Raw genomic sequence first — 14,844 nt, 5'->3', positions numbered from 1 at the left:
CCTGTGAATGATGACACTGTGTGACACAAACAACAGAAGGTATTATCATGTCTGTCACCAACAGGAGTACAAAATATCGTACGCGTTACAGTTTACAGTCGATGTCGTGTCAGTGTCTGCAGATAATAGAACAATCTGACGCAGTCCAATAAATCATCTGAGATAAGACGTTTAGTTTCTGATGACACTGACAGAAATGTGTACGTTTAATAAACATCAGGGGGCAGTAGTGAAATGTAACCAAGTATATTTACTCCAGTACACTGTTCATGTATCTGTTCTTTGAGTATTTTACTCCAGTACACTGTTCATGTATCTGTTCTTTGAGTATTTCCATATAAAGTTACTCTATACTTTTATTTGGACAGCTTTAGTTTAACACATTCAGATTTTTAATTATTTGTACGAGTTAAAATTAGCTCCTCTTACCTGATGAAGTCATGAAAATGGTTGTTATTTATATTTTTATTATTTTATTTCTTCATTAAGCTTAATTATTACTTATTTATTCTATTTTTTTTATATCTGTAGCTATTTCATACCTTCTTTTTATCATTATTTCATTTATTCATTTATTTTTACTCTTGGTATTTAATTCCTACTTTAATTTTTTTGTTGTTTATTACTATAAAAAGGGAAACTTTTCCAGTAAATTTCCATTAAATCTCCAGAAACTTCCCATGGGAATTTAAGCTGGGGAATTTAGGAAATATTCCAAATCAGAAACTAAGGAATTAACTGGAAATTGGGGGTAATTTAAACAAACTGAATCATATAGATTTGTATACTCACTTTGTTTTGTTTTTTTAAAGTATATTTTGATACTTTTGTACTTTTACTTCAGTGAATTCCAGCTGATAGTGTGACTATTATAAAGAATTCGACCGATACCTGATGAGATGATTTCAAACCTTTAAAGATTAAAACACAGTCCGAATGTTTCATGATGGATCTGAACCGTTCAATCACGTCATCTTGGGATCAAATTTTAAAACACGTCTGTTGTTGTTGTATCGATGCGACAGCTAATTATTCAAGTTAACTCTGCTCAGACCGAGCTCGTTGATAAACTGACTGGATTTTATAAACAGAATCTTTAACCCGTTTGTGCAACAATTAAAAGATTCTGATCAGATTCATCAGGTGAGAGGACGAGGCGAGCATAAAGACATCAGGATGTAACCTGAGGCTCAAGTAATTAACTCACAAACGCTTCATGCAAGCAGCTTTTAAACTCGTCGAGGTTTCTGTGGACGGAGAGCCTTTGACCAGATGATATAATGACGGGAACTCGAGACCGTGTTATCCTGCTTTACTGCAAACATCCTGCTAATGATGTAGCACCGCCTGAATGAGAGATGACACCTGCTCAGCTCCCAGCGAGGGCAAATAAATGTGCAGATTACCTGCTGCTGATAAGACTCTCATTTAAAGCACTAACTCCCAATTGTAGAAAAATAACTCAGAAATCATGACGGCGGGTTTTTAGGGGTGAGATTGTGCTCGACATAAATAAAAACGAAGGCAGACATCAAGTTGTGAGCTGAGAAACTCGAGTCCACTGCGGATGATGGAGCGTCCAGCCTGCAGGCGGTGTTTAAGTTTCAGAGCTGCATGGATGAAAGAGGCATCGCTCTCCCTCCAGGAGTCTTCCCATCAGGGATAAATCCTGAAGGCAACACCCTTCAAGCCAAGACGAGTCCTCAGAGGCCAACAGTGTCAAATAAACAAGAGGAAAACAAAGAAGAGATGACTGGAACAAAACCAAGAGATGAGAAGCAGTGTGTGTGTGTGTGTGTGTGTGTGTGTGTGTGTGTGTGTGTGGAGGCACTTACAGGTGTGTAAGCACTCCGTGACAGTGGTGGCGTCGATCAGGTAGCCCTCACACAGACGACATGTGATGTGGGCGTTGATGTGACAGAGCTTTATCTTCCTCGTCAGCATGTCGGGGTTCTGCAGAGGAAGCACAGAACAAAGGGTTAAATAAACTCACACAGACTGACTCAACAAAACAAAACTATTTATTTTGAATTATTATGCAACGTATTCTGTGTTCTATTAAAGCCTGTAATTTTTTCAGAAAATGGTCACACTTTATTTGGACAGAGTTTCGCCTCATAGCCTCAAATTCAAACTTTCAATTGTTTCAGATTTAAAAACTCTTCATCAGAAGTTTGTGTTTCTGCATTTTGTTTGAGTAAAAACCGTAATTCACCTGAAGTATTCGGCTACAAACAGCATTCATAATAATCTGTTCACACCGCTTTGTGTTTGCTCCAATAAACTGCAGACCGGGTTTCTGATTTGCATTCAGCGGTGGTCATTTACACAGACTTTGAGTAAATATCTAATATAAACATAATATATCTGAGTATGTTTGAGTATGTTCTGATAATCTGCAGGTCGCTTTGGAGAAATAAAGTCACTAAGATGCTGAAAAGTCTCTAAATGTAGCAAGAAACTCTCTCTTTAAAAAATAAAAATGTGAAAGAAATATAGACGATGGGATCTCATCAGCTGTCAGAGGCAGTTAATCGCCTGTGTGTTTTTTTAAAAGATATTTTTGGCCTTTTTAGGATTTATGTGACAAAAACAGCTGGAGAGCGACAGGAAGGTGGGCGGAGGTTCAAAATGTTTCCACCAGTTTTTTAATTTATCTCATGACGATCTGAACTACTCTCTTCCTCCATTCACTTGGATATTTCTGTGAAAAACTGCAACATTAAAGTTTTTTTTACACATTAAAACATGTCCAAAGTTTTTTTTGTTTTCTACAGAACTGTAGTCGTCGCTTGTGTTGTGACAACACAGGGAGGCAGACTGTTGCGATGCTTCACCGAGAGGTTTTAGGTTCAATCTTTGCAACCGCTAATCTGTTTGATTAGTCTGTGGACAACACTTCCTCCACAATAAAAGCTAAATGACTCGAGTGAACGCTCAAAGAACGGCAGCATTAAAACAAATCCCTCTAAACACCTCACGACCAAAACTGCTGGATAAAAGCTACAACGGCGTCAGTAATCACACTCTGCAGGATTTCACTGCGGCGTTTCACGTCTGTTTTCCACGCCTCGTCTTATTGGACCCCGAGGAGCCGGTTAGACATCGGTCCTGCTTCCAGCCGCAGCTTCCCGTTTCTCTTTGAAGGAAACTTTGCTGCAGTCAGAGAGACGCCGTCAGGCACAGAAGCATCTCCATCCCGCTCACAGAAACCGCTGAGCTCATCGCTCCTTTTAAAAAAACACGGCCGTGCTTCCACTTCAGTTCGACGACGCGTACCTGCAGAATCACGACGAGACTAACGACACGTGTGATCACACAGAAGCTGAAGTTTGCTGAGTAACTGGATGACTAACTGTGGTTTCACTGTGTGAGTAATGTCTGTGTTCCCACTCAGAACAGATTCATTAGCACTAATTATTTATCAGAGCGCCGAAAAGTCGCCACAGTTTGTGAAAATCGGCTCAGAACTTTAATTCGACCCAGATGAATCCAGTAAAAAACGCACGGCAGCGACTGAAAACAACAAGAAGAATGACAGAAAACACAGAGTGCATGTGTTTCCAGCTGGGAATGGGTGGAGTAATCTCACCTCCACTTATTAAAATCACTTTTTTTGATAACTTAAAACAAACAGTGAGCTCTTCTCGCTCTGTGTTTTGCCTCTCATGCTCCACACATCCTCTCAGATCACCCTGAAAGTGACACACTGAACCTTTAACATGTCCCGTCAACAGATGGACGGTCATTCTTCTCCCGTTTATCGTGGCTCTCTCTCACGGACAGGATTTTTTTTAAAGGCGGATCACAGGGAGAATATCAATTTGTCAGGAGCGGGGCTGACTTTTTAAAAACTCAAAGAGAATGTCTGAGCTGAAGACTTCTTTGGATGAAAGCAGACAGCCCTCTGGTCTCAACACCTCGAGGAGAGCTCGGCTGTCTGGCTCAACTCGTGGTCTGACTGCCGGCAGCTCCCCACCTCCGAGCCGTTTTAACATTAAATCCATCTTTGTGTCAGAACGTGCATTAATATATTTTATGTTGTTCTGTTCCTGCATCCATCAAATCAACCTTGACACCTACAAGGTGCAGCTTTGTTCAACAGCGGGATCAAATGCAACGAGGTGTCTTGTAACTCACGGACTGACTAACAGCAGGCGGCTGAAGATGTGAAATTACACCCAGCTACAGCTCAGATAATGGCAGGTTGTGCCTGGTGAGTAAAGACACCGAGACAGCTGACATCCGTCATTTAGAGGCTCCGACTTGTCGTGAAGTCCTCGCCGACTGCTAAAAACGGTCAAAGCGTCTGGACGCAGAGACGGATTCGAAGACGATAAAGACGACGGAGATGTTAGAATCGTCGTCTCTGCAGACGGCTCCAATGTCTTATTGTGAGCTGTTTGAGAAGATGAAGAAACTTTTTGCTTTCCAGAGTGTTTTAGTCATCCTGTGATGGATTTCTTAAACTTAATGTGTCATGATCGGTCAATAAATCGATCAGAGAGCGGCAATGTCAAATATCCCCCAATTCAAGCTTCACAGTCGTCTCCCATGACAGCAAACTGAATATATTTTACTTTTGAAGTGTTGATTGGACGAAACAAGCAATTCCAAGACATGACCTTGGGCTTGATGAACATAACTGCTACTTAAAGGGATAGTTTGGGTTATTTAAAGGACCGGTTTGGAGAAGCAGACAGGAGGACGAGCACAGAAGCTGATATCAGATGAAATGCAGACTTTGTCTTGAAGGTTTTCACTGTCAGACAGCAACTTCCAATGGAGAACCGTATCCTTATATTGCTGCTTCAATCCACAGCAACTAATATCAGACAATAACTAAATAAACTAACAGATGTTAGTGGACCATCGTCTCCCATATTCTGCACAGTAAAATCATTGTTTTGGTCGATGACGTCTGGTGGTTTCGAAGTAATACGTTCGATATAAGAGCATCAGTTTTTCATTGGAAGAGTCGTCTGACGGCGAGGTAAAGCAGTGGAAACATTCTTAATATAGCGTACACTTAAACGTTCTGTGCGGGTTTGCTGGGAACGTCTGGCTGAATCTCCTGTCCGAAAGAGTTTCAACTCCCACCTCCGGGAGAGCTTCGCTCATGTCCCGGGGGAGGCGGGGGACATTGAGTCCGAGTGGACCTTGTTCCGTTCCTCCATTGTCGAGGCGGCTGACCGGCGCTGTGGCTGTAAGGTGGTCGGTGCCTGTCGTGGCGGTGGCCCCCGAACCCGCTGGTGGACACCGGCGGTGAGGGATGCCGTCAAGCTGAAGAAGGAGGCCTACAGAACCTCTCTGGCCTGTGGGACTCCTGAAGCAGCTGACGGGTATCGACATGCCAAGCGGAGTGCGGCCTCGGCGGTTGCGGAGGCAAAAACTCGGGCGTGGGAGGAGTTCGGTGAGGCCATGGAGAGCGACTTTCGAACGGCTTCAACTGATGTTGATTTGGTTGATTGGTTTCCCTTTATGTGCTTAAAATATGTTTTGTTGCTGCTCCCGTCCACAGCTAACTACCTCACACCCCAATACAAAACACTCAAACTATCCCGAGGTCAACATCGGAGGAATGTAGTTTAAGTTTAAAAAGGACCAGTATTTATCAAACTAGAATCAAATGTTAAACCAACATGTTGGCACGCTGCAGCATCAACATTCGGGACGCACACGCTGGATTTTACTCCAAAGAAAACATCAACTTGTACCGACAGCCAAGCCCAACAGTGAGCAGCAGGCCTGACTCGTGTCCATTCAAAGTCTGTTTCGTTTTTCAAGACCAAGAAACCACGACAGGATCTCTGTGAGTTCCTCAGCACTGATACGGAGAGGTGAGTAAACCGCACGCCGTGGTTCTTACCCCTAATACCGCCATGCGTCGACTGTGGATGGTGCAGCAGCCACGTCTCTTCCTGCGGTTGTGCGGCCGACAGTGTTAACTCCTCATCATGGAGAGCCTCTCATCGGAGCCTGTAACACAGAAAGACACGAGCGACAATGTTAAGCTGAGGAAGACAACTCTAACCAAAGGTTGACCAGTATGTTCATTTGATTCGTTGCCCAGAGTTAGATGAATGAATCAATACCACTCTCATGTCTGTACGCTGAATATGAAGCCACTGGAAACATGGAGAAACAGCTGCTAACCAAAGCTCACCAGTTAACACGTTAAATCTAGTTTTGATTGGTACAAAACCTGAATGGAAAATGTTTTAAGAGAGTCACTAAGCAAACGGTGAAGACTCCAAGAGTTCCCTGAAAAATTGACATTTCTACACACTTCACATGCAAAGCTGAAGTACAGCCGTCCTCGACCAGGAGGAATGGACCTGATGACGTGCCAGAACCGGTTTTATTTTGAAAAACATCCGTCTGTACCTCTTGACAGATGTCATGACATCTCGCTTGTGTCGTCCACCTGATATGTAAGAACAAACAAACGTCTTTAGAGAACTTCTTTGGAAAGACGAAAAGAAGAAGAAGAGCCTATGACTGCCAAGAAAGAGAGAGCTGCATTCAAAAGACTTGAAATACGGGAGATGCTTGCTCTGCATGGTTTTCTGCAGTGACCGTGACCAGAACCAAATCACAAAGTAGACTGGACATAAGGAACACATGTCGGGTGTTATTGTTTCCAATTTCCCCTCGATGGGACCGACTTGTTGCAGAGAAACAAGCTCAGGGCTCCGGTTAATTCAGCGAAATGCTCTTAATATTTGTTTTTATGCCGGCTGTATCATTTGATCTCGTCACATTCACCCCCGCACACCTTGAGGGCCTGTCCCTGAAAATATTGTCTTACACGAAGCCGGGAGTTTCACAGATTTGCACGTAGGCTGGTTTTGTGACCTTTGGACGGAGCCAGGCTGCCTGATTCTCCCTGTTTCTAGTCCATTTTTCCATATTTTCCACAAAACAGTTTTCTCATCTCACTCTGCAATAAAAAGTGAATTAAAAGTCCTGTTTTAGTGAGCAACCGAACAAAGAAAAACTACCTACAGCGAGTCAAACTGGAAAGAAACCACCCACACGGTTTGATTGACAAGCCAAATGCCACAGCTTGGCGAGAGGGATCAAACAAATGTATCACCACACAAGTTTAACATCGTACAGCGTTTTTCCTGACAGTTGTGTTTGTCCTCCGCAGAGGGCAACAGATTCTTGTCCTCGAGCCAGGCAGCAGTGACTAGTCCTGCCATCACTTGTGTGTTTGTGTGTGCGAGTGATTCATCGCTTAATTGTAGGAGTCCGACCAGTCCAGTCACGATGGGAGCGAGCAGGGAATGCCAGGCGAACACACACACACACAGTTAAAAAAGAAAACAGCCTGACATGGCTGAGTCTGCCAGCCTGCCTCTGTCTGCCCATCAGACCGTGAAATTAGCCCAGTTAGTTGACAGAGATGAAATGTGGCGGGGGCTGCCGAGGACACACACTGTACTGGCTCGCCTATTAAAGAGCGCCGTCATGCGCCGACGAGCTCCGCACAGATGTTATCGTCACATGACGCCCCGGCGACTCCTCGGTGATGTAATGTTTCATTATTTGCGCATCGGCTGGGGGGGGTCGAGTCGAGGTCACGTTCACACACCGAGCGCCACTGAAGGAAACTCTGCAGTGTTCGGTTTGTCTTAGACGAGTGTGAGGACATAAAACGTCTGTACAAACCCAGGACGATCAGGGCAGACGCTGACATCTGCTCTCAAACAGTTATTACGGCTTTAAAAACACATCGACGGAGTTTCAAGAGCAGATGTCAACTCAAGAAAGTGAAAAGAAGCTCGTTTTAACGGAAAGCTTGGAGCCGAGCTATTCAAACACAAGATCTACGTCCAGTGCCGATGTTCTGTGATGTGGTCTGGCCCACAGTCGAAGGTGCTGAGGCCCCGTAAAGTTCTTCCGAACAGGGGAAAGCATTTGTTAATGGAGCCGCTTCATGCCAAACACAAACTGTTGACACAAAGCTGGAAGAGGGCGATCAGTTATGATTTAATTGTTGGTTGTCATCATCATTTTAATTGGCTTAAATTCTGTCCGCGGCCAGAGGCGACACATTCCAAACAAAAGACAGAAAACCTGCGACGACATAACAAAGCAAAGAAAAAAATGATCCAAACGGTCGATCGACTAAGCGATTAACAGATTGACGCAGCTCTATTATGTTTGTTTAAATTAAATTATTTTCGGTCATTTGGTCACGTACTCGTGAGTCCGTGTGGTTTCTGTTTGCACGATCACAAAATGACAGCGTGACAGTTACGGCACAAAAGGAAGTTTGACCGTCAGAGTTCTGCTTTCAATGTGCAATCGACCAATATGCAAACATGTTTTTGAAAATCACTTTCAGACGACAGATCTGTGCTTTTGAACGTTTAGTTTCTGTCCTCCTCCACAGCAGCAGTAGTTGTAGTTATAGTTGTAACTGATATCACAGATGTCCTCGAGGTTGTCCAGCTCGATCTGACAATCTCCAGTAAAACTTCTGTGTTGCTGATGGTCAGAGTGAATCTAACTCCTTCACTGACCTCTTCGATATGCGTCCAGAAAAACACACAGCAGCTTTAATTCATCTCGTCTCAGTCAGAAATGCCAGCAGACCAACGTTATCAGGACGTTCTCTGGCCTATGATCTCCTCATTTCCTCGTAACACACCAGATATCAGGACAAACTTTGATACCGTGCGACTGTTCCTGCAGAGCAAACGCTACAAATATTCCTCTCGGTGATTGTTGAGAACTCGACACTCTATATTCCGATTATTTCTGCCATCAAAGGTCAAACACAGCAGGGTGACATCGGTACAAAGCGTCTGTCCGGCTGCTTTATCTGCTCTGTGAGTAAACATCACCGGCTGATTGTAAAAAAAAGTTTGAAGAGGTCCACGAGTCCTGGAGATAAATGTGAAATTAAGCCCTGTTACGTTTATGTGTTTATTGCTCTGTCACACTTCTGCTTTCTGTTAAATGGCTGCACATAAATCTGAGCAGAGCGTTCATCATTCAGACATGAGTGCTGACCGGCCAACTGACCAAGACCGGCACGGGTCAAATACACAGTTCACTGGTTTTAAGAGAAATAATCAAATTAGAGCTATTATTTTGATAATTGATCGAACAACTAATCAATTAATTAAAGCAGAGAAATAAACATCAGGGCAGGTTCGACCGTGTGCCGCTGAGGTTATCGACTCCAGCGTCTACGCTGCTGGGAACGTGCAACAATGAGGAGTCAAAAGCAGGAAAGAAGGATCTTAAAGATGACTGTGCTGGTTGATCATTAAGGTGTGAACAGCCAGCAACACACTGAAACATCTTTCTATGCAAAAGTTCCATGTATAGTAACGGCATCACTAGTCCTCGCCGTGTGTATTTCTCAGTATTTTTATAATGATAATACATTTTAAAATGGTCTTTCATCGCAGCTCGAACATGTTTGACGTTCAGTCCGAGCCTCAGATGACAGTGGAGGTTACCGAGGGCCTTTTTTTCGTCAGCGCAGTGATTCACAATGAGACCGTGGCTTCATCATCATGCATCCTCCCACTGAAACCTGTCAGGCAGCAACTGTTTGCCACAAAAGCAGTGACACACCACACACACTCGCCATTGACACCACCGTGTTCAGAAACCAGTCGCTCTGGTTTTATCAATCGTGTTTTACGGCCATCGTATCGCAGCTGCCTTATTTCCTCATGTGATGAGCCGCTGAGACGTTGAATGTGAAACGTGTGGAGCACAAATAAAGACGGAAATGACTGAACCTGGAGTCACAACATTAATTATGAGTTAGTAGATGATTACGCCTTATTCACACCGTCACCGGAGCTGATCGCTGCCAGCCTGATCAATGAAACCCAGGAAATCCGACACAGAATCTACGTAATGCAAAATAAAAATAAAATACAATGCGTTCGTGTAGCTTATCACAACTTCACATCAACGTTACGTCGTGGTCGGTGGCACCGGGTGAGCAGTCAATCGATCAAAGGGTCTCAACATGAACGACGAATCATTTATGACCCAACAGAGGAGAAGCAACGTCAGCTGTTTGTTGTTGTTGTTTCCTTTATAGACAGTTTATCGCGGGGTCTCGCGTATGTTCAGGATTCCCGCGTGAATACGGACCGGCTCGTTACGCTGCCGCCCGGTGTCAATCCCCCGTGGGCGCGAGGACGAAGCTAAACCACGACACCGCCGCTGGTGTGAATCCCCAGTTAGACCGGGGCGAGAAAGAAAGCGTGTAACAGGAAACTGTTCCATTACTTTACACTCACATTTCTGCTTTTATTCTTGTGAAATAATGGATAATCACGCCTCTAAACCTCAAAAATATCTGTCCAATAAAAGGTCCACACTACAGCCAGAGCAAAACCAGCTGTACATGGCTCCATTTTAAGAGTTCACAAGACAAAACCAGTGAGGAAACACAGCCTTTATTGGCAGGAATTGAATATTATATATTCATTAGTATGTTTTAATCAGCGTATAATCACCTGAAAATAAGAATTGTTGCGTTTTTATCGTCCCAGAATGAGCCCAGTCAGTTTTTCTTCCATGCTCTGAAGGAGAGGGTGAGGCGTGGGAGAGAGAGTATTCATCTGGTTGCAATCTGCAACTTGACCGCTAGGTGGCACTAAATCCTACAAACCTTTAACTCAACACCACAAGCTGTGAATGTTTTTTTTTTTTTAAAGGAATCTGTGGGTCACATTACGGCTAAGTGCATTAATTTACCAAAGACTGATCCCCTGCTGATGATTCGGCTCATTAACAGTCTTAAAGAAACCCAAATAATTGAAAATAATTAATGAGGATTTCTCTCTTCAGACTCCACAAATAGACACGATAGACTAAAGGGGATATTACAGGCGCTAATGAGCGGGAGTGTGCTGTCAAAACACCAGAGTGACTCACTACAAAGAGCCCGACCTGGCTTCAGTCATGTCGGAATATCTTCTTTAAAATCCACTTTGCTTCTAGTCGTCTGTTCTGTGATTCCTGGAACGCCGTTGAATGGAAAACTGTTGCTCCGGTCACTCTCAAATAAAATGTTAAAACACTTTTCATGTTTTGTGGTCTTTACGTAACGAGCCGAGAGCTCCTTCAGTCTTCATCCTTCATCCTGTGCTGCAGAAATAGCAGAACAGGATGAAGGATGAAGACTTCGGGGGTGAGAGGTCAGTCACCCTATATGATCCCTGAGAAACTGTGCATATCCAATGACGCTTCACAGACTGTACGTTCCAAGTCACAGCGCGCCAAACACAACTTCACACCTCATAACATTAAACGCTGTGCCATGGCTTCACCTGGAAACCTTGTAGCGCTGCAGTCTGAAACACAATGCTCCACACCTTCAAACACACCTCCATCCATGGGCGTCCTCCGTCATCCACCCACAGTCAGCGCCTACTCCAGTGGAAGAAAGCCACCGCATCCCGCGCGGTTTTCAATTTGTCCTCCAGGAGGAGTATTTAGGATAGGTGCAAGTCACCGGTATGGAGAGGTAGGAAGAGGCGAGTCCCGAGGTGTTTGCGACTGACAGTGCTAGTTCGTGTGTTGCGTGTGTTTAAGTCCCGTTTGAATCTTATGGCTTAAACTGGAAGTCCCGTCGTCCCGTGGAGTGGCTTGTGTATTTCTTGACTTGGATAGCTTTTCACGCGTCAGGAGGTTGCCGGTCCGGTGGAGGAAAGACCGACCGACGACCGACCGATTGACAGACTGACCATTTATTTTAAACTCGGTACAGTGAGTACCCGTTGTACATTTTGTTTTCGTTGTTTAATATATTCCCATTCTGAAATCACCTTGCAGTGTGTGGGCTGCTTATTTATTTGTGTGCTAAGCTGGCCTTGTTTATTATCTTGTTGGGGGGTTGACTGCATTATTTTTGTGTCTGCTTGTTTTATTTTTTTTGTCAGACTGTGACTCTGACTGGCACCCGGTGCATTCTTGTAGTTGACCCGCCTACAACCTCTGCAGCAACGTTCAGATAACCAACAGTACTCACATCTACGCTGGCAGCAGTTCAGTTCACTGATCGCTGTTAAACCGAGGCGACCCTGAAAGCAACAACCCGAACCTTAAAAAAATACAGATCCAGAATCCTGCAGGATCCGCAGAACAAAACATTTTTGTAAACAGCCAAATTCTGAAGGAAACATTACGGCTGTCACTTCCATGAAAATCAAGCGCTGAGTGAAATTATAAAGTACGCTGTAAAACACCACATGAGGAAACTCAGCCTGCCTCCTCCTCCGCGGAGATGGGTGAAGCTACGCGAGCTGGTTGTACAAATATTATATTTATCAAAATATTTATATTCTCAAATATTATAATGAGCTACAGGACCAAAACTGTTTTTTGTCCAGGCGTGTAACATGTTTATTTCTGCTGTGAGACATTTGAACATGGGGACTTTGGAGACTCAAGTGGACGTTAGAGAACTCAGTTTTTCTCTTATTATTCATAATATTAAATATATGAACATCAACCGTGTCTTATGCAGTATTGCGTGGACGGACACAAGTCCATGTTCCTGAAATAAAACTGGAAGATCTGATGACATGAAGTGGAAACATGACTCATGATAAATAGAAGAGTATGATTCCTGTTTAAAAAACAAACAAAGACCTGATTCAATCAGAATCGACACGAGATAGATAAGAAACCATTAAATATATAAACTACTAACTACTGTACTTAAGTATACTAAAATGCAGTATCTGTACTTTTTTGGAGTATTATTTTTTTCCCAACTTCCACTTTACTGCACTACCTATTTTGAGAATTTAATACTTTTACTCCGATACATTTTCATTGTGCTGAATCGTTACTCTTACTATTGTAGCGTCCAGCCGGACACGTGTGAATGACGAGGCGATATTCAACACTGCTTTATTGCTGAACGGTTTGGGTCAGGACTCGGTACTGTCGGCCGTAACCACGCCAAAAAACAACCCACAGTCCCGGTCTCACATCAACCTCCTCGTGCGCCGTACGTCATACACCTGACGCACCCAGGTGGCGCTCTCTCACCTGCTGCCCCGCCCCCTCGCTCTCGCATTCATTTCAGACGCATTCACAGACCATGGGAAATCACAGAACTTACCATGAACATTGTAACACTGTAACATTAGAAGTTGTGCCTAATAAATATTTGAATAATATAAAAAACAACATTACTTGACTTCCGGCGCTGTCCTCGGGCAGCTGCCTGCTTAGAGTTTATGCCTCACATTCGTGTCTCTTTTTTTCTAAATTTCCACTTGTTTTTTTCATTCTATTTATTTCTCTTCCTTTCAACAAGTGATTAAGGAATTTGCCATAACAGGAGATGTTACTCCATTCGCTTTTTCTTGTTTTCGCGGTGTTTGGAGCACTTTTTTCGAGCCGGCTCCCGGCCCTGGCGGAGCAGCGCTATGGCCCCATTGTTTACAACAGGGACCAGCTGATGGAGCTCCGACGCTGCGGCGAAATGGGAGAAAGGCATGGAATTCCCAACGGAGCTACGGAGGAAATACCGGGGCTGCAGAGCTGGGAGAAGACGGTGGCTGAGGAAGAGGAGATACAGACCGTATCTCCCCTCCATTGTTATGGGAAACGTGAGATCGCTGGGCAACAAGATGGAGGAGCTAACAGCACTCACACGGAGCGACGGTATGTTTCGTGAGGCCTCGGTGCTGTGCTTCTCAGAGACTTGGCTTCAAACAACACATACCGGACTCTGTGGTGAGTGTACCCGGCTTTCAGTTGGTGCGAGGGGACAGGAGTTGTGCCGGCAGCGGCAAGAAGAAAGGAGGAGGTGTCGCTGTGTTTGTAAACAACAAGTGTGCAACCCTGGACACGTTACGGTGAAGGAGCGTGTTTGCAGCCCGGACATTGAACTGTTAGCCAGTGAGTTCGCGGCCATACACCTGCCAGAGAGTTTTTCACAGCCCATCATCATCTCTGTTTACATCCCACCGTCTGCCGACGCACCGCGGGCTGATGACGTCATCAGCTCTGCGGTTGGTGGGGTAAGCGAGACTTCAAGACTGCACGCCCCCAGTGCCTTCATAGCCATCTCTGGGGATTTTAACCACGCCACCCTGTCATCATCTCTGCCCACTTTCAAGCAGTTTGTGGACTGCAAGACTAGAGACAATAAAACCCTGGACCTGCTGTATGCCAATGCCAAGGACGCATACAGTTGCACAGCTCTCCCTGCTCTTGGCAGATCAGACCACAATCTGGCCACTTAACAGCCTGCTATGTTGCCTGAAGGTCCCGCGGCGACCTGTGATCACCAGAATTGCGGAGGTGGTCACGATGCAGAACAGACTCTTCAGCATGCTTTGAGAGGGCTGATGTGGATGTACTCTGCGACAGATCAGGGAGGGACATCGGAAGCTTTTCTGCACTGCATTACAGTTATATCATCTCTGCACTGATAACATCATCCCCACCAAGACTGTGCGTTGTTTCTCAAACACACAACCCTTGGTGCCTAAGGACAATCAAGGACACGCTCAACAGGAGAAAGGCGGCATTCAGAGCGGAGAAAAGATGGAGCTGAAGAAGGTGGCAGACGAGCTGAGGGAGCAAGATAAGCAGAGGGCAGGTACTGTTACAGTGAGAAAGGCTCGGGAGAGCAAACTCAGCAGAACACATGAGGGAGGTGTGGAGTGGGTTGAAAACCACGCACCGGTCATGAAAAACATTGAGCAGCCAGATAGGGAAGGAGACCTAAACTCATAGAATGGCCAACGATCTGAAACCTTTTTTTCAAACAGATTGTGTGAAGGAGCCTCTGCCCACCCCCTCCCCCCCCCCCCCCCCACCCCCCCTCCCCCC

The 14,844-nt window shown here is 44.7% G+C and overlaps 1 protein-coding gene across 1 annotated transcript in view; it reads right to left on the bottom strand.

Moving 5' to 3' along the window:
- pcgf3 (polycomb group ring finger 3) overlaps window positions 1–14,844 on the bottom strand; it is a 53,013-nt gene that overhangs the window by 19,546 nt on the left and 18,623 nt on the right. The window contains exons 2-3 of the mRNA XM_027285543.1: window positions 5,870–5,979; window positions 1,836–1,953 (exon numbers count right to left, since the gene is read on the bottom strand). Coding sequence (XP_027141344.1) covers window positions 1,836–1,953; window positions 5,870–5,884 — 133 coding nt within the window. The 5' untranslated portion in view covers window positions 5,885–5,979. The remainder of the gene's footprint in view (window positions 1–1,835; window positions 1,954–5,869; window positions 5,980–14,844) is intronic.

Source organism: Larimichthys crocea, chromosome I (genome assembly GCF_000972845.2).
Source record: "Larimichthys crocea isolate SSNF chromosome I, L_crocea_2.0, whole genome shotgun sequence".
NCBI lineage: Eukaryota > Metazoa > Chordata > Actinopteri > Sciaenidae > Larimichthys > Larimichthys crocea.
Note: the sequence above shows the minus strand (reverse complement) of the source record. Positions and strands in the feature narration are given on the sequence as shown.